The sequence below is a fragment of the Oryza sativa genome, chromosome 6 (assembly GCF_034140825.1).
Source record: "Oryza sativa Japonica Group chromosome 6, ASM3414082v1".
In the NCBI taxonomy this organism is placed as follows: Eukaryota; Viridiplantae; Streptophyta; class Magnoliopsida; order Poales; family Poaceae; genus Oryza; species Oryza sativa.
The window spans coordinates 10,611,753-10,634,079 of record NC_089040.1 but is presented as its reverse complement, the minus strand read 5'-3'; the positions used below and the strand labels follow the sequence as shown (position 1 = coordinate 10,634,079).

General features: G+C 40.7%; 2 protein-coding genes and 1 non-coding gene across 10 annotated transcripts; 1 reads left to right on the top strand and 2 right to left on the bottom strand.

Moving 5' to 3' along the window:
- Positions 1-1,511: 1,511 nt before the first annotated feature.
- On the top strand, positions 1,512-2,164 carry LOC112939326 (uncharacterized). The gene is made up of 2 exons (XR_003242928.2): positions 1,512-1,869; positions 1,990-2,164. It is a non-coding gene; the product is annotated as an uncharacterized protein (transcript).
- A 3,956-nt stretch (positions 2,165-6,120) lies between these two features.
- LOC9268881 (putative disease resistance RPP13-like protein 3) lies at positions 6,121-12,020 on the bottom strand. Of its 2 annotated transcripts, XM_026026274.2 has the most exons (4): positions 11,829-12,020; positions 10,906-11,106; positions 7,039-9,901; positions 6,121-6,908 (listed from the first exon to the last, which is right to left on the bottom strand). In XM_026026274.2, the coding sequence occupies exons 2-3, from the start codon at positions 11,019-11,021 to the stop codon at positions 9,145-9,147; spliced, it is 873 nt and encodes a 290-aa protein (XP_025882059.1). In that variant the 5' UTR covers positions 11,022-11,106; positions 11,829-12,020; the 3' UTR covers positions 6,121-6,908; positions 7,039-9,144. The 2 variants fall into 2 exon arrangements, with proteins under 2 accessions (XP_025882059.1, XP_066167378.1); XM_066311281.1 differs by lacking the exons at positions 10,906-11,106; positions 11,829-12,020 and having other exon boundaries at positions 7,039-9,149.
- A 2,655-nt stretch (positions 12,021-14,675) lies between these two features.
- LOC9266404 (disease resistance protein PIK6-NP-like) lies at positions 14,676-21,198 on the bottom strand. Of its 7 annotated transcripts, none has more exons than XM_066311274.1 (6): positions 20,733-21,198; positions 20,488-20,600; positions 19,750-19,881; positions 16,633-19,482; positions 16,388-16,526; positions 14,676-15,653 (listed from the first exon to the last, which is right to left on the bottom strand). In XM_066311274.1, exon 4 carries the CDS (start codon positions 18,420-18,422, stop codon positions 17,499-17,501), a length of 924 nt encoding a protein of 307 aa, XP_066167371.1. In that variant the 5' UTR covers positions 18,423-19,482; positions 19,750-19,881; positions 20,488-20,600; positions 20,733-21,198; the 3' UTR covers positions 14,676-15,653; positions 16,388-16,526; positions 16,633-17,498. The 7 variants fall into 7 exon arrangements, with proteins under 7 accessions (XP_066167371.1, XP_066167372.1, XP_066167377.1 ...); XM_066311275.1 differs by having other exon boundaries at positions 20,488-20,603; positions 20,733-20,789; XM_066311280.1 differs by lacking the exons at positions 19,750-19,881; positions 20,488-20,600; positions 20,733-21,198 and having other exon boundaries at positions 14,993-15,653; positions 16,633-17,589; positions 18,825-19,628.
- Positions 21,199-22,327: the final 1,129 nt, after the last annotated feature.

The following is a 22,327-nucleotide window of genomic DNA, read 5'->3' as shown; positions in this document are numbered from 1 at the left end:
GAATCGAAAATGATCGGTGAGACAAGTACTATTATAAATAAGCAATTTTACAATCCTTAAGTAGGTACTATAAGATACCACTTTTTACTAGTATGGTAGAAGTTCTTATATTTTACCACAGGGAGCATATTATAACCAAGTGTAAATAGATGAACCAACGCGACGTGATTGCATTGATTTAATAAATAAGTTTACATCGATTGAGCAACACGTGGGTAGGATGCCTAGTTGACAGAAAGATGTAACTACTGGTATTGTCCATATTAGCTCTACATAAGATTGAGACAAAACAGAAAATGGAGTGCCCTGTATATGCATGTTCCTGCATCTCCATGTGACCGTGTTAACATCATCTTTTAAGCTTTGCCATATCCTCAAGCAGCCATAGCACTAGCAGGTGTAAACGATGTATGGAAACGAGAAGACTAGCTGCCGCGTATGCGGACGCGCACGTGTTGGGGTTAACATAACTATTTCAATTAGTTAAGGGTAATGAGGGTAATTAAAGAAAGATTTTTCACTTTTTTGGAGAATTTTTTTTACTAATAGATTGAAAATTTTTTTAAGTTATATTTGAAAACTTTTTGACTTTCGATTTAAATTTTGACAACTCTCAACTCAAAATTTGAAAATTTCAATTTGCAAGAAAAATTTTGAAAACTTTCAACTCCATTTGAAAACTTTCAATTCCGACTTGAAAACTTTCAACTCGAGATTCGAAAATTTTCAACTTGAGATTCGAAAACTTTCAACTCAGATTCGAAAACTTTCAAGTCGAGATTTGAAAAGTTTCAAATCAGATTTGAAAACTTTCAACTTGAGATTCGAAAACTTTCAACTCAGATTCAAAAACTTTCAACTCAGATTCAAGAACTTTCAAATCAGATTTGAAAATTTTCAAGTTAAGTTTTAAAAACTTTCAATTCAAAATATTTTGAAAAAAATACGTGTGCTAAAGATTTTAAAAAAAGTAATCAGAAAAAAAGAAAAAAAAGCTAAAAGAAAAAATCGAAAAAAAAGGCCGATGGGCTTCTGGGCCGGGGGGCCCGTAGGGAAATACATATGTCTAACAGAATATAAGACGTAATGAAATATATCAATTGTACACAAATAAGAATTAGTACAATTTCATCCCCCTCAGTCTTCAGTTACCCAAAAATAAAAAACTGATATAGTGAAATATGTATGCTGGAGCTCTTCAAATGACAGCAAATAGTTTGATTCATCGTCACCCTTGTTCCATGGTTATACCCATTATAAAGTTGCTACTCCACAATTACAATATAACCGAGAACATTCGAGCGCATGTATATCTCCAATCCACTTAATTTGCAGCATATGACATATCGATTCAAGCAGTGGCGGACCTAAAGAAATTTTGAGAACCTGGGCAGATCTAATTGCATTCAATGTTTTCTTTAAAATTTTCGTTTTTAATCACTGAAATAACAGCAAAATATTACTCCCTCCGTTTCGATATATATGAAGCTTCCGACAGCATGGACAAAATTAAGGATAGAGCGATTTTACTATTTTGCCCTTCATCCCTTTTGGACGACAGGGAGGAGCACAGTGCGCGCGGCCCGGCCGTCTCCCTCAACGCCGGCTCCCTTGCCATCTCCCCCGCGCTGCCTCGACGCCGGTTCGCTCGTCGTCTCCCAAACGCCGCTGCTCGCGACCACAGGAGGAGGAACCCGCTGCACAACGCTCTTCCCGGACGCCGCGTCGCCCTTTCTTCTCCGACCTTCCCGGTGAAAGCGGCGTTGGAGCCTGAGATCAAGCGGTCCTTCTCGATTCAGTCCTCCTCCTTTCTCGTCTCCAAGCAGCATGTCCTCCCCGGACCTCGGCTCCTCACTCGTCACCCTCTCTGTAAGTGAGCTCGTCGATCTCGCCTTCTCCAACTTCCAGCTTGTTTAATTTTTTTTTTCTCATTTCCTCCAATTTTCATTGCCTAATTGCCTGGTTTTGCCCAATTTACAATTTAAGCAGAAGGAGAGGAGAAGCCCTGGTTCTGGTTGATCTCCAGCCGAACGGCAATAACGACGATGTCATCTGCAGATGCAGTACGTTCTGCTTGGTTTCAGCCGAGTGGCAAGAACAACAGTGGCGGCAGCAGCAAGCCCGACGTCCGGCTCCCTGTGCGCCATGCTGCCCGACTCTTGCTTGCCCCACAGGCCACAGCTCGGGGTGGGTTGCCGCCAAATTGGGGTGCGGCGGCGGCGCACGGGAGGCATGAACGGCAGCGGCGCGTGGGAGGAGGAGACAGTGGCGAGCGAGTCCGGTCGCGATGAGGACGAGGCAGCGCCGTGGCGATGTTGAGATGGAGGGCTACGATGGAAATTAACAAACGTGACTAGGACGGATGAACTGGTAGCGTCAAACAAAAAAAAAACGATTCTGATTTGCACTGTAGCGTCAAATGAAAAGAAACGGAGAGAGTATACTGTATGCTCGTTGACAAGCCCCAAGGTCGCAGGGCAGTGGCTCTGCCCTCTGGATTCATACACACCACTCCATCAACATATGCAAAGTCCACAGCGGTGGCGAACTCGATCAGAAGTTTGATCGGGACCGTAGTGAGATGATCAATAATGTAGCATCCTTGAAGGCTACAAGCAGTGGCCGTTGCGTTCTCTGCAGGTATGCAGCACCAAGCCACCAATTTGGGTTCTGCCAGAAACAGTGAAGACTGCAGCTTCAACTTTGAGCTTCACAAAACAACTAGCAGGGTGGCCACTGCTAGCAAATATTATATATATATATTATGATACAAAATTATCTATATTTTTTTAATTTGAATCTCCATAAAAATTAGAATAGCTGACTTGTTGACTATGTCCATGATTAATCTATCGTATTGCATATATGTAGGCATATATTTGAAATAGAGAGAGCTTATATGATTGAATGATATGATTTTTAAGGGAAATTAAATAAAGTGATTATAACATGTTTTTCTGCTTTGACTTAAAAATAATCAGGCATCTATATTTTAATAGGTTTTCGAAGTCATGTCAGCTGCCACTATCCCTTTGCTCATTTGCATCTTGTCCCTCCTCTTCATATTTGTCACCCTCCAATGACAGTTGTTACTTATGCACTTGAATCTCATCGTCATCATTGATCTGTTTTTAAAGTTTTTAGATGCCATTACCAACTTACATATTTGTTGTCTCTCAGCTCGCTCTCCCATGTTAACTGACACCTCTATACTTCTTTGCACCCTCCGCTCGCATGTCCACTGCTACTCTTATTCATTATAGGTACCTTACAAAATCGCGTCAAGGTTTTATTTTCATAGTTTGTCGAAGTTGTCACCACTACCTTATTCATTTGCCACCCCTCTGCTCACTCTCCGATAGCAACTATCATCTTCTTACTTATTTTCCACCTGTCTAGTTGTCAACCTGTCCCGCCATCTCTCATTTTGTTGTCATCAGCACCTTATAAAATCAAAACTCTTATCCTAGTTGGAGTTCCTTTTTATTATTTTTAGAAGTCATCGCTGCCACATTACTTCTATTTTTTTTTGCTCCTCAGCTCGCTCTCCCATGGCAACCACTGCTTCCCGCTCCTTTATCACTTATCCCCTTGTTAGCTTACACCGCATCTCTTCTTTATTGTTGTCGACGCCTAATAATATTGAAACTTATCATGATCGTGATCATGTTTGAAGTCCCTCTAAATGTTGTCGTCCTTGCATCCCTTGCTTTGCTCTTTTTCATCCAAAGGGTCGCCCTCTCACAACTCCTACTATTTGTCACTTGAATAGCTCTCCCTCCCACAACCCTAGTAGGACTAACCTATCGAAACCTTTTATTTGTAAAGCTTGGTGCACTTTTTTTATGTGCTTTTGGACTAATTTTGAAAATACAATTTCAAAATTACTTTATTTGTATTCTGAATTTTAATTAATCTCATGTTGTGTTGATCTAGATAGACTCTTCTTTCTATATTCCTTATTTTTATTCGCAATTTTAGTTATTTCTAAATTATATTCTTAATTGATTAGGGTTCTTTTTTACATAGTATTTAGAAACCGTTTCTGTCACCTTACTCATTTTCCTTCCCTCAGGCCGTGTTCCCGTGGTAACCACTATCTTACTACTTTGTCATCCCTTGGGTCCTTCTCACAGCTCCTTCTATAGAATATTTTTAATTGGTAATCTTATATTTTTCATGTGTCGGTAATCAAAAGGGAACCCTCGCGAGCGAATATGTTTTGTTTAGCAAATGCTTAATATAGATATATTTGTCGGTATTTAAAATTTTATTGGCTCCACTACTCTTTTTTCAGTCGTATGCAATATTATTGCCTAGAGCGGACAGAGTGCCAAGCAGGGGATTGATTATATTCTTTTGGGATGACCGAAAACTTCTCTGAAAACTACTCCTTTTTCATTCGTGTTTATCCCATGTCCGGTTGCAAAAATATATTTTCGCGGGTGGACAACAATCTCGTCCCACGGTTTTTATTTTTGTAGGTGGCCATTTAATTAGCTCCGAGATGCCTACCCGCCTGAAAAAAAATGCTATCGTCTGGAAAATAGTTTATTTAGTAGTGTGAGAGTCCGAACATGATTATTGTTTAGTTGTACGGTACTTTTGTTTTTCCAAAGTTTGAGTAGTATTTGTCTACTTAATGTGCCGTTAGGTATACTTATCAATTGATCTTATTGGTTAAAATATAGGTTTATCTAATGGTGTAGATTTTTTTCATAAAGACGATAATTTTTAGGCCACCCGAATAAAAGATAGCACTTTTTTAGCCATCTTTATAATATATTTTTTCGATTAACATGGTAGTTTTTGGCCTCTAAAATAAAAGTGTGGATTTTTCTTCAAGCTACTCGTATCTTATTTAGATAATCCTGACTCTTCACCTTATATCAGTTACAAATATTCAGCTATACTGCCCAAGCATGGAAGACTGTCACATACACATGCATGCATGGTGTAATTGTAGAACTAATCTATTAATTAATTAATTAGTTGATGATGTCATTATTAGAGATCAATACATGGAAAGTCCTTAACTAATTATCTAGGACACCATCAACACCAACTATTACCTTGCGCTTGGTGGTACGTGCTTGATTAGGATTGCTAATATAGCATGTATATTAGTTCCTGCCTTTATTCCTTCAATCGGAATCCAAACCGTAATTTTTTTTTTTGAATTTGATGGCAACTGAGCAGACCACTTTGTATTCCTACGTTAGCAATACAACTCTAGTTTCTAACTATATACGTATTAGATGTTAACCGTTAAAATCTAGATCTATTATGATCCAATGATTAAAATATTTTTCCTTTTCTTCGATTAATGTGGAAATTTCTAGCCTCCACAGCAAACGTGGTGTCTTTTTTTAAGGCTGTTTTAATAATATAATAGATTCTGCATGACAAAAAACATGATTTCACCAATCCATGCATTTTGCAAGAGGATAGTAACAAGGTAAGGGTTATATACAATGTAAGTTAACCAACCTCTTCCAGAATAGTATATGTTTCATTTGAACAAGAACACTGAATAAACATCTGCCCATCCTGTCCTGCATCTTTTGACAGTGGTTTGAACAGCATAGCTGCATTCGATTTTCCACATATCCACCCTAGAAAACTCCCTTAGGGAGAGAAATAGAATAAATGAAGAATAACAAAGATGATCAATTCGAAACTAGCAGGTTAAAAAATGTTGCTTTGGGATAAACAGAGATCCATATATGTGAGGTGAGAAGCTCTGAAGGAGATCAAGAACTGCAAGTTCCATAGCTCACATCTGCCTATCTTTTGAACTTGGAACCAACAATTACTTTTTTCTACTCCTAGTCCTAGTTTAGTAGGAAAAGGTAGACCAAGACAATGGATATGAAAAAACTAACCACCTGCAGCCAGACTGCCAGAGCAAACATGACGTACGACAAATTATTAATTTTTCACATGTTCAGCAAATAGATTGCAATGAGCTAATGTAACCACAACTTTGTTTTGTCTGATCTCTCTTTGCTTTTGTACTAGCCAGTGACCATCAAATCAAACCTTTTTGCAGGATACATAATATTCTTTTCGTTATCCAAAAAGCTAATATTCTTTACGAAAAGGAAAATAAACAGCAGGTAACAATAAAGATAGCAAAAATTTTACTCCTGCACTATGTGATAGGTCAGCAACGATATAAAATATGACTAACACATAATGTTGAACCAACCATGTATACACAAGCTCTTTCAGACATTATAGCAAACACCTCGTGTGCACACCAAAATGGAAATAACAAAACCACAATCGTGCCTGAAATGCTGTTCCCCTCTATAGTGTAATAAACATGGTTTCTGTTCTGGATGAATTGGAAAAGTAGACTGCCCAGGTAAGAAGTGGAAATAAAACACCTGATCAAATGAAAAATTCTAAGCTGCTGGTTCAAATGCTCATGCTGGAACCAGTAGCATATCGCGAGAAAAGATCAGATTGAACCATTCATACCCGAGAGGGAAGAATCGAGAGAGTGAGACGCGATGGAAGAAAGTGGAAGCCACCTTATGCAGGGTTTTAAATTTCGAAACTTGGTTTTCTACCGGAGGTGAGCGAAAGAACCGAAATTTTGGAAATTTCAGAATTTTTCGTACGAAATTATTTGAAATTTTGACTGATTTTGAATGAATTTGAATAAAACTTGACCAAATTCACAAAAAAATGGCAAAAACCGAAAATTTCGGGCGAGATGTGAGCATTTCGGTGGGGGGGGGGGTGAAATTTCGAACCGAAACTTCAAACCCTGACCTTATGTCAGCACCCCTCCTTGGAACAGCGAGGTGTGCGCAGCCGCAGAAGCAGGGACGACCGGAGGTGCCAATGGAGGAGATGATCACTTGATCAAACCACCTTGAGCTATGCATATCTGTTCTCTGTTAGGTTAAGAAAACAAGAGAGATGAAAGGGTGAGTTGAAATCATCGATGTCACCAGATGGCTAATACTGAACAAGAGGAGGAAACAAGTTAATTAAGCTGCCATGTAGGGAGAGAGAGTGACTGACCTGTCGTTTGTTGTCAACATGATTACTTGCGAGCTGTCTCCCTCCTGCTTAGGGAGGAGATCCTTTGGCGTTGCCAGCAAGATCGTGATCACTTCGGTCCATTGCCATTCGCAGCACGGGACAATTTGGGTGTGCGTTCACTTCTCCCTCCAGCTGAGCAAGCATCGCCACTTTACCTTTGTATTCAACTGAAATCTCCTTGAGCCTTGGAAGGTGAATGATACCAATAATCCCTGATTCCAATCTGCACCTGCCTATTTCTATCTTTTCCAATTGGGGTGAGCTGCCGTCCTCAAATCTAATATCTCTTTGCTGATCCAAATTGAAAGTCACAAGTGTTCTAAGATTTGGGAATGCTCCTGTTTTGAATACTAACTTCTCCCCAAGGTAAGCATTGTGACAAAAATGAAGAAGCATGAGGTTGGGCAATGCCCCAAGTATCAGCATGGTTTTACCTTCCTTTAGTTTGGTCCTCAATAAGTAGAATTTCCTCAGGTGAGTGAGCCGCTCAATCCAGTTAGGCAACTCTTCAAGACTTCCATTCAACCTGAGTGTCCTCAATAGGGGAGGAGGCGATGAAACAGAATCTAGGCACTCAAGTGTTCCAATACCTGTGCATCCCACAGCATCCATATGGAGAGATTGTAGGGAATAGAGCTTCTGGATGGCTGTATAGAGTATCTCACATTTTAACTTTGTAGATCCCTTTGTTACCACATATAGTTTCCTCAGCTTGCTTAACTGCCCCAACTCTTTTATTACTCTACTGCTAGTCCTTCTAATATCCACTACCCCCAATATTTGTAAGTCTCTCAACCTACATATTCCTTTTGGTACCTTGACGCCATTTGATTTTGAACGGAAGCTTTTGGTGGCCAAGTGCAAGTTAGCAATTTTTTCAGCACGATCAGAGGTACTAACGGAAGGTGTGAATATCATGGGCAGGCACAATGTGTCAGTTAAACATGTTGTGAAAGAAGAAAAATCATATTGCTTCATGCATCTAAGGCTCCGGAGACTCCGAAGCTTAGTAATCTGAGTTGGCAGTGTTGAAATGTTCGTCGAATCCAAGTCCAATGTCTGCAGACCATCCAGTCTTCCTATGGATTTTGGAAGTGAGTAAATATATGATGCATTATTGTATCTTGCAATGCGTAGGTATTTCAAGTGGCACAAGAGCACTATATTGTTGACATCATTTTGTGTGATAGTAAATTGTGCATCTCTTAGATCCAAGACCCGTAACATCCTCAACTGAGATGAACAAACTGAATGCTCTAGTTCTACGGGCCTCTCGGCAAACATAGTTAATGACCGTATAATGCTCCAGTCAAAGCTTATCTTAGAGCAATACTTACTCCCCTGAAATGCTATGTGCCGAGTGTTCCCCTGTACTGCTTCATAGTCAGTGCCCCTAGGTAAGAATACAAAATTTTCCTCTCTAGAAATCGAAATTGTAATATCACGCATTATATCATGGACTCGACAACTCTAAAACTCTCCTCGTACACCCGCTCTTGATGGCTGAATCATGCTACGGTTGATGAGTTCTTTAAAGTAACTTTTCCCAACATCTTCAATAGTCATATTAGCCCTAGCTTTAATAAACCCCTCTGCCATCCATCTATTTACCAGACGGTTCCTATTAATTTCAAAATCCTCAGGAAATATGCTTAGATACAAAAAGCATTGCTTAAGATGAGATGGCAAGTAGTTGTAACTTAGGGTCACTATCCTTCTCATTGCTTCAAGGTTTGGGTTGCTCTCAAGCTCTGAAGGTATCTGACTATAAAAGGTTTCCCACTCTCTTATCTCTTTGGTGGCAAGCACGCCCCCTATTGTGAGTATAGCCAGCGGTAAATAACCACACTTCTTTACTATTTTAGTAATAATGTCACTCATCTTTTTATCACTTTCTATATCTTCTGTTGTTTTATTTGCTTTCCTTAGAAGCAACTCTTTCGCATAGCTTATTTCCAGGGGTTTAAGCTGGTAGATAAGCAATTCAGAAGTACACTCCTTAGCTAAGCCAACATCTCGTGTTGTTACTATCACCCAGCTCCCTTTATTGTTATTTCTAGGGAAGGCAATGCTATTAATCCATTTCTATGAATCTGTACTCCACACGTCATCAAGCACAACAAAGTACCTCCTTTCATTTAACTCTGTCCTGAGGTAGCTGGCGAGGTCGTCTACTTGTGGAACCTTCCCTTCGAGTTCTCTCATCTGCTTCTTCAGTACTTCCTCTCCAAAAAGTTTCATCATCAAATCCTTTAGTAGTTCCAACCTAACAAAGGACTGTGAAACAGTAATCCAAGCACAGCAAGAAAAATTCTTTGCAATGTCCTCTTTGCTTTCATAAATTTTCCTTGCAATAGTAGTCTTACCCAAACCACCCATACCGACAACACATACGACTTCTGTAGGTCCGATATTGGCATGGACATCTATAAGATCAAGCAACTCTCTTTTGGGTCCAGAAAAACCCACAAGATCAGCTTCCTCAATGTTGTTAGCTGATTGGTTGCGAATGTCTTCCATAAATAAATTCCTCTCATCAGTAGTGGTGCAGGTGAGGTCATTCTCTATTAAGTTGTAGCGTATGTTCCTAGTGCTTACTTCTTCAATTCTTGTCCTGAGATTGCGGATCTGGATGGCAATCCGATGGCGATCCTTTAGCTTCATCAACTGCCTCGACAAGGTTTGGCTGCTCACATGAACTGTAAATTCATCAAGGCAATCTTCAATGTCATAGGATAGATCCCTTACTTGCTGCACCCAAACCTTCAATAGTATGCTTTTCTTTGATGGTTCAGCAGCCATCAAAAATGCTTGTATCCTTTGTAGCTCGTCCTTGATGAACCTGTAGACAAAATGTTCAACGGAATTCAAGACATTGTTTTCACAGGTCTAAAGGTGGTGTTTGGATCCAGGGACTTAACTTTAGTCCCTATATTTAGACACTAATTTAGAGTATTAAATATAGACAACTTACAAAACTAATTACATAAATGAAAACTAATTCACGAGGCAATTTTTTTAAGCCTAATTAATCCATAATTAGATAATGTTTACTGTAGCATCACATAGGCTAATCATGGATTAATTAGGCTCAATAGATTCGTCTCGCGAATTAATCCAAGATTATGGATGGGTTTTATTAATAGTCTACGTTTAATATTTACAATTAGTGTCCAAACATCGGATGTGATAGGGACTTAAAAGTTTTAGTCACATCTAAACAGGATTTAAATCTTTCTCAGCTCATCCAGGCGTGGCCAACATCCCACGTGGACTGCGTTGCTTGTATGTATACATGCATATATAGCATTATAAATCACAAATATGAACAAATTGGAAGCTCAAACTAGGAACGTGAAGATTAATTTGCATTAAATCTTTGATTCCATGGTCAAAAGCAAAATTGCACAGCACTGAACGTAATAGTTCCATGTCAAATTGTACATGCATTTGACTTAAGCATGCCATGCTACATTGTTTACTCTCGAAGGCAACCATGTTTCTGTCTAAATTAGATTATCACCAGGTCCATAATAGCTGCGTCGTTTGTATTCCTTCATTGAACATGGTTACCATGAGGAAACTGTGTCCACTTGTGTTTGGGCATATAGAGGGACTTCCAGTACATCCTACTTTCACTTTCCTCTACATGTATCTCCCGAAGATGTTGCAAATAATATACTTATAAAAAAAACTGCATATGCGTTCCTCCAGGATATGTAATAAAAAATATAAATAAATCATTAAAAATAAACTGAGTACCATACCACTCTGCATAAGTGTGGTCCCAATAAATCTAATGCAAATGACAAATAAAATTAATTAGGCTGCAATTCAGATGCTCACCATATCTCCTTCTGCACTCCCAGCAGCAAGACCATCTTTTCTGCGGCAACCGAAGCAACCTTGCTTACAGCACTTCCCACCAGAGACTTTGCAATGCTGAGTACTGTATCCGTCATCTTATATTCCTTCTCTGAACAACTTTCTTTAAACTTTTAAGCAATAGATTATAAGTTCTATCTTTCAGGCTACAACTGTATTTATCTGCAATGTCAAATAGACATGTATAAATCAAACTGGGGAATGAAAAGTTTACATGACATAATAAAACAGGGACAAAGAGAACATGCAGAAAACCAACCAAAAATGGCTTCCACTTATAGTTATCCAACTTTTTTCTGGACATTGACTGAGCTCGGAGGTTCTTCATAGCAAAGCAGAAAGGACTTGCCTACCGTCGACCACTAGCTAGTGACATCTCCAAAGCCCAAACTCAAACGGTATAATCTCTTAACTAGTTAACTTTCTTAATTAGTGTCATAAAACCACTGGGTTAACAGAATATACACAAAGGAATTCCATGAGTTATACTTCAAAAAGATTACAGGAAGTTGACAAATATGCCAGCTGAAAAAAAAAATCGTAAGGAGATGCAAATAAAAATGAGGGGACCGCCATCCGAGTGATATCAGCCCAAGTCCAACAGTTCATAAGTTTACTTTTTCTTCCTTGAGGTGAATGTTGTAGCTTAAAACAAAAGGTTGTATATTGGTGAAACTATGCTTGTATTACAACTTTATGCTAAGTTCTGCAAGTTTAGCTTAACAGACAGGCAAGAAAAATAGCCAAACCTGAAAATGGTTGGGGAAAAAAATGGTTTCCAGAAAACTGCGGAAAATACCCAAATAATCTTCCCTGCTTAATTGAATAGCAGAGCTCCTGCTTTATCTTTTAAAAAAAACTGCAGAAATTCGGGGTTTACTTACCTATGCTGCTGTGCACACCCTGGGATCTGTGCACACACGGTGGTGAAGCAAAGGAACGCAGGGCGGTGCGCACAGCAGGTGTTCGACGGTGGTCCTAGCCTTGATGCAACGGCTTCGGCGTCCTTCCTCTTCCTCTGTAATCTCCGGAAAGGTGAAGATAGGGTACTAGACGCAGGAGGAGAAGTGGACGCTAGTGGCTGAGGAACCAACAAGGGGGAAGTAAGGAATGGGTGGACGGCGTCGGCTGGCAACATGGGCCCTCAGGCGCGCCGTGACTGACGGAATCGTCGTCATCATCGTCGTAGCATATTTTGGCATGCGCTTTGCCGGCCGTGACTTGATTCCAAGTCTCCGACGCAAGTCTTCGTCGTCGTCGCAGCTGCAGGATGGGCCTGGCCATGCGCTGTGGTTGCGCCTCGCGTTGTACTTGTGCTACCAGTGGTAGCGCGGTAGGCTTGGCTACCAATGGCAGATAGGACTACCTATACATTTGTCGACAAATTTTTCCCCAAAAATTTGACAGATGTAATTATAGTATAATCGTAGTGTAATTACACTGTAACTTATATGTAATTACACTGTAACTTATATGTAACTACACTGTAACTTATATGTAAGTTTCAAATAATTTTGAATTGTTAGATCTATTACAAGATTTGTTTTGGTAAGGAAGAAAACAAATCATACTACACACATGTGAAAGAATTTGTTCCCACGACTTCCATTTTACCGAAATAACATGTTACGGAGAGATTTTTGAAAGTTACATACAAGTTACACTATAGTTACAGTGTAATTACATGCAAGTTACAGCGTAATTACACTACGATTGTACTGTAATTACATCTGTCAAATTTTTGGAGAAAAATTTATCGACAAATATATAGCAAAATCGATGGCGGATTATTGTTGAGATGGATTCGGCCTGACACGGAAAGCGTTGTGTTTGAAACTGCTAAACTTAGGCTGTGTTAGTTGCAAACCCCTCTCCCTCTGTTCCGCGCGCACGTTTTTCAAACTACTCTACTGTTTTTTTAAAAAAATTTCTATACGAAAGTTGATTAAAAAAAATCATATTTATCCATTTTTTTAAAAAAAGAGCTAATACTTAATTAATCACGCGCTAATAGACCGCTCCGTTTTCCGTGTGGAGGGAATGAGTTCCCATCTCCTAAATCCGAACGCAGACTAAGTATTTTTTTTACAAAAATTTTCTATATGAAAGTTACTAAAAAAATAATATTAATCTATTTTTGAAAAAGAAAAGCTAATATTTAATTAATCACGTGCTAATGGACAGCACCATGGAAATGTTCAAACAACTCTTAGGCCGTGCTTAGTTCAGCCAACTACCCCCAACTCCCAACTTTCCATCACAGTATATCACATCGAAAACTTTCCTACACACATAAACTTCTAACTTTTTTTCAAGAACTAAACACACCCTTTAAGTGCGCATTCCAAATGGCCCTATGCATTTATGTTGGCCGAATAATAAGTATTCCGAGCAGAGACAGAGCATGTTCGATTCAAATGTGTAGTCACAGAGGATAGAAAACCAAAATACAGAAAAAAAAAAGTGAAGAAAAAGGAGTAAATAGGAAAGAGGGAGGAATCAGCAAGTCTAAGCAAGCAGCACCAAAACAGTCATCCATTCTAGTAAAACAAAAGAAAAATGTTGATATCACAAATTTTTGGCAACATTGACAATAAAAAATATTTTTGTACAGAACTAAAAAAAGATAAATCCCTCTAATAAATAAGGCAATTTTTGCTTGAGGACACCGCTATTGTGTGGTTTTAGCCATGGTATGCTGTCCAAACTCACTTTGGGGAGAAAACACTCCATAAACGAGGTAATTTGCCAATAAACACCGCACCGATTAAAATAATGATTTCCGGTTGAGGAGAGAGAAATCGCGTGAAATGTCGAAAATACCCTTGAGCCCACGTATCAGCTTTCCATCTCTCTTCATCTCTTTCTTTTCTTTCTCCCTTCTTCTTCTTCCTCCCGCCGCGGGTGAGCAACGGCGCAACGCACAGTCGGCGCGACGGCTCGAGCCAGGACAACTCGGCACGTGGCCGGGAAGCGGCAGCGCACCGCTAGGGACCCACCGCCAATGACGACGAGGCACGACGTGGTGCGGGGCGGTGCAGAGGCGGAACGGCGTCGGCACCCGATTATTGGCATCCGGGATGCGACGTCTGGAGCGAGATTCTAGCGGTGGCGACAGCAAGGGTGGCGCGGCCGGTGCGGCGGAGCAAGGCTGGGTCAAGCTCGAGGCCGACGAGGAAGAGGAAGAACGTCGCCGCCGTGCTCGTGTGCTCGGTGTCGCCACTTGCCATAGCGCCGTGCGCCGGGTGGCCGCTGCGCCTCGTCGTCGTTGGTGGTGGGTCCCCGACAGTGCGCCGCTGCTTCCCCGGCTGCGCGTCGAGCTGTCCCAGCTCAGGCCGTCACGCCGCCGCTGCTCACCCGTGGTGGCAGGAAGAAGGGAGAAAGAAAAGAAAGAGAGGAAGAGAGATGGAGAGCTGACATGTGGGCCCAAGGGCATTTTTGACATTTCACGCGATTTCTCTCTCCTCCTCAATCGGAAATCATTATTTTAATCGGCATGGTGTCCATTGGTAAATTACCACGTTTATTATGGAGTGTTTTTCTCCAAAAATGAGTTTGGGCGGTGTCCTATGGCTAAAACCACATAATAACAGTGTCCTGTAGAAAAAATTGCCAATAAATAATCTGATTAAAGAGAAAAATAATAAGGTTAATAATCACTAAAATTTTCCATTTTACGTACATGAGCAGAAACAAATTAGTTTCGTACCACATCAAAAGTAGTAGAGAAATAACCACCAACTCAATTTACCATCCTAGTACTCCAAGATTAAGATTAAAAGAACAATTTTACAGTTCTTGAGAAGCTAATAGGAAGTAGCACTTTTCTAATGTAATTTTGGTACCTCTCAGTACCGAATTTTACATTAAATTTTTAAAGATATGCTCCGGTCTAACAAAAAGTACATCGAGTCCTTGAGATACCGATACCTCACGCTAGATCTAACAATCGTAAACGATTTGGTACCGTGAGGTACCCATAACTCGAGATACTTTTTGCTATACCGGAGCAAATCTCAAATTTTTGTACCTATCAGTACCTCCTCAATGAGCAATGAACCACCCTGCTCCTACGTCTTCTTGTCAATACCATTTTTTACATATCATCATGTAATAATCAAGCAGTCATCTGATTCAACTCTTAAAATATACTCCCTCCGTCCCTAAATATAAGGGATTTTGGTTGGATACAATATATCCTAATACAACGAATCTGGACTGGAGCTTATCTAGATTTATTGTACTAGGATATATCATATCCAAACAAAATCCCTTATATTTAGGGACGGAAGGAGTATGATAGATCAATGACAGACAAATAAGAATTAGTACTCTTATCTGAGCTAAAATTCAGCCTGTGCTCTGAAATGATAGCAAGTAGTTTGCTCCATCACCTCTGTTCCATGGTTGTCCCTTGAGAAATTTTCTCCTCCCACGTTTACAATACGGTTGGCGAACATTGGAGGCTCCACTTTGCGCTATATGACATACATCTATCCATGACCACCATCGCATTGACAAAGTTGAGGGCGATTGTGAACTCGATATACAGCCAGCCAGTTTTCCGCTAGCTCAGAGTAAAGGCTTAGCAGCACGATCCATGTACCACTCATGGCAACAAAAAGTGGCCATTGTGATCTCATGGAGCTCCAGACTCCAAGCAACCAATTTGGATTCAGCCATAAATGAGTCTGTAAGATTGCAAGTCTCTGCATGGCAGAAAACACAGATATCAGCGTACATGAATTTTGCAGGAGACCTTATTTGTTGTTTATACTAAGCAGTCTATAAGGGTAAAGGTTATAATGAAATAACCTTCCATCCAGAATGTTTTTTTTTTGAACAAAAACACTGAACAAATATCTGGCCTGGTTAAGGACCTGCACTCCATTTGTCAGCAATGGGTTGAGTACAGTGCAATGCGTCTAATGTAGTCCATTTGATTATTCACATGACGACATCTCCACCCTAGCAAACTCTCTTTCAGAGAGAATAAATGAAGGACAAAACTTTTCTGATCTGCCATTCTTTTTGTACTTGAGAGACTACCTAATGTACTTTTGAAATAACAACTGCCGGCCAAACAACATATTCATTCAGCAACTACAAACTTAGCGGAAATCTTACTACTGGAATATGTAATCGGTTAGCAACAATATATCTAAGCAATGCGGATGAAAAAAAAATATGAAGAAATAATATTTTTGAAACATGGCACATGCCATCTGGCTGATATTCCGTCCATATAAGTTTCTCAAACGAAACCGCCTACGATACATACCCGCACATTCGTGCGGGCTACCTTCCTACTTATGTTAAAAAGGATAATCAAATACTCATTCAATTACTTGTTAATGCTAGTAAAAGCAATAATGATGAGAGAATTAAAACTAGTTTCAATTGTAAAGTTAAATACAATTAAGAGTCAAGGTTTATCACATACCAGTTACCACCATGGAGGTAAGTTCAGTCCCTGAAAATAGCTCTCTACAACAACCACAGCTCTCTGATGTGTCATGAGTTCTACAATTATCACAGCTCTACGATGCGTCATGAGTTCTACAAGATGGTGGCATCAACATCTACACATATTAAACGTTTTTTAACAAATAAGATTGTTGCGAGAACAGCAAAAAAACAAAATGGAATAAAGAAAGGCTGTATATATACCAATTAGATAAAACTTACTTGATGTTGAGAGTCTTTGATCTATAGTTCACATGACGATAGATGTTGATGCTGGGCAGGACAGACTTCTCTTCAGCTTGGTTGTTGCAGAGATGGGTGGAAGAGTACGAAGGACATCAGGCCTAGGTATTGATTGTGAACTCTCGCCTTTCTCTAGTGATGATGTTTGAGATTTCTCTATTATCTCTGCAGCTTTGATGTCCTCCCGATGATGCGCACTTTGGCTCTGACCCGCTTGCACCACAGGACGCTTCACCAGTTTCCCTTTTGCAAAATACTTAATTTTCTCGAGGCTTTGGAGGTTAGCCGTGCCGCAGACTGCTAACTCCGAGCTGCAATCCTGAATGGTTATTGTTTCCAGCTTGGGCGAGGTCCTCTCCTCGAATGTAACCTTTCTCAGCTCCTCCAAAGAGTCAAGTCGAAGAGTCTTTAGCCCTCGGAACTTCCCATGGCAAAGAACTAGCTCTTTTCCAATGTAGGCATTTAAAATAAGACGGAGGCATTTGAGGCCGGGCAATTCCCCGAGTACTTGTATGGATTCAGTATCCTTCAGTTTGGTGAAAACTAGCTGAACCTTTACCAACTTCTCGAGCTTTCCGACCCAACTGGGGATTTCATGAAGGGAGCCTTTCAATTTGAGGGTGTGGAGGAAGGGAGGTGGGGAAGCAAGCTGCTCAAGCATGTGGAGGCCTCGGAAGGGTTTGGCCTCCACACGAAGGGAACAGAGAGAAGAAAGCTTCTGAAGGGCTTCACAGAGATAACTGACATTCCTCTCGGTGACCCCTGCCACGCCTAATTTTTTCAGCTGAGTAAGTTCCCCCAACTCGTGGACTGCTTTCTTGTTGCTTCGTGCGATATCCACAAGCTCAAGAATCTGTAACTCCTTCAGGCTCCCTATTCCTTTTGGTACGCTCACCCTTGCGGAACTCCGCCACCACCTCCGAGGATTTGTCTCCGCTAATCAAATGTGGCAATATCAAGGGCAATTTCATTGTAGTTACTAAGGATTTTTTGGGCTCACGGGTAGTAAATTCGAAGTGACTGTAAACTCCAAGGGTGCTACACCGGAGACTGCGGAAACTACGAAGTTCAGTGACTTCTGCGGGCACTTTAGTAATTAATGATCTTTTCAGGTTTAAAGTTTGCAATCCTTGCAATTTCCTGATGGATCTTGGAATATGGTAAATATATGAACCTTTCTTCACAGATAGATACCTTAAGTGGCAAAATGATCCTATGTTACTGATGTCGTTCTGTGTTACACGACATAGACTAAACTCTAGATCCAACACTCGGAGCATCCTTAGCTGTGGTGAGCACAGTGAAGCTAGTTGCTCTTTAGGATTGTAAAAGAAACTTAATGACCGGACATGGCTTAGATCAAAGCTTAGGTATGAATCCTGTCTCCCATCAATAGAAAGGTGATGGATGTTTTCAGGTGGAATACCAGAGACAAACCCTTTCGTCATGAATACGAAATTCTCCTCTGCGGAAATAGAAATTGCGATATCACGCATGATATCATGGAGTACACAGGACTGTACTACTCCATGACTATAAAACCTACATGGTTGAATCATGCTTCTATTGATGAGTTCATCGAAATAACTATTTCCAACATCCTCCATAGCCATTCCAAACTTTGCATCCACAAAACCCTCGGCTATCCATCTATTTACCATACACCTCCTTTTTATTGGAAAATCCTCGGGGAAAATGCTAAGGTACAGAAAACATGGCTTGAGATGAGATGGCAAGTGTGTATAACTAAGTGTAATTACTCTAGTCATTTCTTCAAGACTTGACTTTGTTTTGAGCCCTGAAGATAGCTGCAGAGACAGTTTTTCCCAATCTTCTATGCATTTCGTGCGAAGGACAGCTCCTATCGCAACAAGAGCTAGCGGTAAGCCTCCACATCTTTCTAGTATCCTATCAAACACCTTCTCAGCCTTGCCTCTTTTATGTCCTCATAACTTTTATTTGATTTTCTCAGCAGCAATTGTTTAGCATCATCTGTTTTTAAGGGTTCAAGGCGGTACAGATAAGAAGGATAAGCACAGTTTTGAATTATGCTGGCATCTCTCGTGGTTACTATTATGCGACTTCCTCCATTATTAGAGTCAGGAAAAACAGATTCATTAAGCCAATTCAATGCATCTATGCTCCACATGTCATCTAGAACAACAAAGTACCTTTTCTCTTTTAGACCTTGCTTCAAGTCTTCCACGAGGTCTTCCACTTTCTCATTCCTTTGCATGCTCTGAAGACCTTTGAAGTGTTCATTTTCCGAATCACCACCCAAAAGTTGCTTGATTAGTCCTCTCAGGAGCTCTGTCCTGACAAATGACTGTGACACAGTGACCCAAGCACGGCATGAGAAATTATTAACAATATTAATACTATGGTAAACCTTTTTAACAAGACTTGTCTTCCCTAGACCGCCCATGCCAACTACAAAGATCACTTTAGCAAGACCATGGTTAGCATGGACATCGATCAAATTAAGTATACTTTCCTTTGCATCATCAAAACCCACAAGTTCAGCCTCATCAATGTTCTTAGCTGACCAGTAGCGAAATTCATCCCTCAAGGTGTCATGCTCATCGGTGTTAGGGCTGATTAATGAGTACCGTGAATTCCTATCGCTCACTTCTTCAACTCTTGATTTGAGGTCACGAATCTGGATGGCAATGCGATGGCGATGTTTGAGCTTCATCAACTGTTGTGACAAGCTTTTGCTCCCCACGTGAACCATAAACTCAGCGAGGCAATCTTCAATGTCAAAAGATAAATCCCTTACTTGCTCCACCCACGCTTTCAACAGCCTGGGTTTTTTCTCCATCTCTTCAGCTGTCATCAGGAATGCTTGCATCGTTTTCAGCTCGTCTTTGAGGACAATTTTAGGACATTACATGGCTTAAATTTATTCTATCACCTAAAGTATGAAAATCAATTCGAATAATCACTTAAAATGGTTTTACCACTTGGTACCAGGAGTTTTGTTTCTTTTTTTGGGGGGTGGGGGTGGGTGTTTGAAAATAACCAGTTTGGAAAGTTTAGGGTTAACGTTTTCCTAAACCAATATTTTGTTTGCGTAAGTAATTAAAGAAAACCTACCAGATCTCCTTGTTCACACCAATCAGTAAGCTTATCTCTGCAGCAGCTGCCTCTCCGGCCTTCGTGATGGCATTCCCCACCAGCGACCTTGCCATGCTCAACACCGTCTCCGCCATTACCACCAGATCAGTCCTGTTAGAACAATGGATCTCAGAATCGAAGCCTATTCCGTTAAATTGTACTTCCTCCGTTTAATATTAAAAGACTTTCTAGCATTGCCCACATTCATATATATATTAATGAATCTAGACATATATGTATGCCTAAATTCATTAATATCTATATGAATGTGGACAATGCTAGAAAGTCTTATAACCTGAAACGGAGGTAGTATCTATTTCCTTGCAAGGTTGGAATATGTACAGAGTGACTAGATGCGGTTATTTTTATCAGAATGTAGCACGTCCAAAAGCCAGCGGAAAGAGTTAAGTCACCTCGTGGATATCTACCCTTCCGTCCCAAAATATAGCAACTTTTATCATTCAAAATTTGTCTCAAAATAATTACAAAGCTAGAAAATTCGTAGATGCTGGCAAAGCCTAATTACAGTTAACAAGCATGCGATTGTTTGTAGTTTGTACATAACTACATATATACTGTAAAAGTTAATACTAATGCAAGTAAACTTTAGTACCGTAATTGTTTTGAACCATAAGCATGATCCAATACACATGCCAAAGTTCAAATGTAAATGAAAAAAAAAAGGGGGGGGGGGGGGGGGAACGCGGCAATAATCACCTTAGTACGACAGTACCAAAAGTAGGCCTGATTATTATCCAAACATGAAACCTAACTCCTCAAGTAATGGCTAATCAAGCTTACACCTGCGAATCAAATCACTGCACCCAGATCTGCTGAAGACATCATAGATTCACAGCCGAAGTGTTCAGCTCTTGCCGAATTTTAAAAGAGAGAGAGAGAGAGCAGTGGAAACATTGAACCAGGAAAAAAAGAACTCGTGGAGTCAGCTAACGGGCACATACCTGCAGAGATCTCGCTGTTCAGTCTTGGAACTGCAGGAGATCAGTCAGCCTCGGCGCATCGAGCAGGCCAATTCCGAGTGCTTTTATAGCGAATTCCCCCCTTTCCCTTCCGTCCCACACTTTCTTTTTTTTTTTCTCTGTCGCAACTATTTTTATCGGGTGATTGTGAAGATCGAAGCAGTACCACGTGAGCGATCAATGCAGTTAGCTTGCTCCAACAAATTAGCAATACTAGTACTTAAAAAAAATGTAACGAATCGAGCATCCCGTTGACTCGCGATAGCGGGAGGAACAAGGGGGGAAGAGAGCCGTTGGCTGCCGCCGACAGTTGCCAAGAGAGGAAGGAGGAGATGCGGCGGCGGCGGCGGCGGTGAAGTTCCAGATCGGAGACGGCGAAGAAGGACTCACTTTGGATGGCTGCGAGATGGAAGGGAATCGCTATGGCGGACGGTGTAGGAGCGGCGGCGGTGATGTGCCGCAACTCCTACACTTTTTCTTCCTTCGTGCGTCCGTTCAGATCGATCGATCTCGGGCCTGGTACATTTTGCAATTTGGTCATGCGCCCAACATTTTTAGGGGAATTGAACATGTGAAAATCCCGTATTTTTTTACATTCCATACAATTTTAGGTCATGTCTAGAGGATTTTTAAGATTATAAAAAAGGTTGCTAGTCAGTTCTCGAGAATATCGGAAAGCTAGATTTCTTAGCTATAAATTTTACTTATAGATTATATATACTTGATTATTTTGATGTTGTAAATTCTACTATAACTATAGATTATTGGTGAGAATTTACATGATTTATGGAACTGGAAATTCGGAGAGAAAAAGCTGCTATAAGCTCCTCAAACAAGCTCTCGTAGACTTGTTGCAATTTTAGTTAACTCATATCGATAATGTTCTGCCTCGGGCGACCGACGTCGAACAAAAGTATCGGGCTTCTTTCGCATCGCCTCATTCCGCATCATCTCCTCTCCCCTGCCTCTCTCGTCTGCGCCACCTCCTCTCCCCCGTGCTCCTTCGCCCACGCCGACTCTCTCTTCCGCCAACCTCGCTTGTGCCACCTCCTCCACCGGATCCACGCCGTCAACATCCGCCGCAGCTTTTCGGTTTCCTCGACGTCGACAGCAGCCTCATCCCCGTGGAGGCGCACTACCCATGCTATGCCATCGCCTACGACGTCATCGACTTCACCGACCATTTTTTCTCGTCGTCCTGAATGCCTGGCGCCGCCGCGACATCCTTGACGGCCACATCCTCTTCTCACGCAACATCGACGGCCCCAACGAAGACCGGAGGATAGCACCAAAGTGGAGGAAGAGGTAGATCTAGCCTGATTTTTTTTTTTTGGATTTTCGATGTTTCAGCATATGTATCTAAATGTTTCATTAGATTAATCAAGATGTTGCTGTCAGTTCTCGGTGGTGTTTCATTATATTTTTTGGATTTGTCATGTTTTAGCTTTGTATCCAAATGTTTAATTTATTCAATCAAAATGTTGTAGTGAGTTCTTCGATGAATTCAGATTTGCTGTTGTTCAACACCTTTGAAACCGATGTTTTATATGTTGTAGAAAAATGTTCCAAGAGTGATT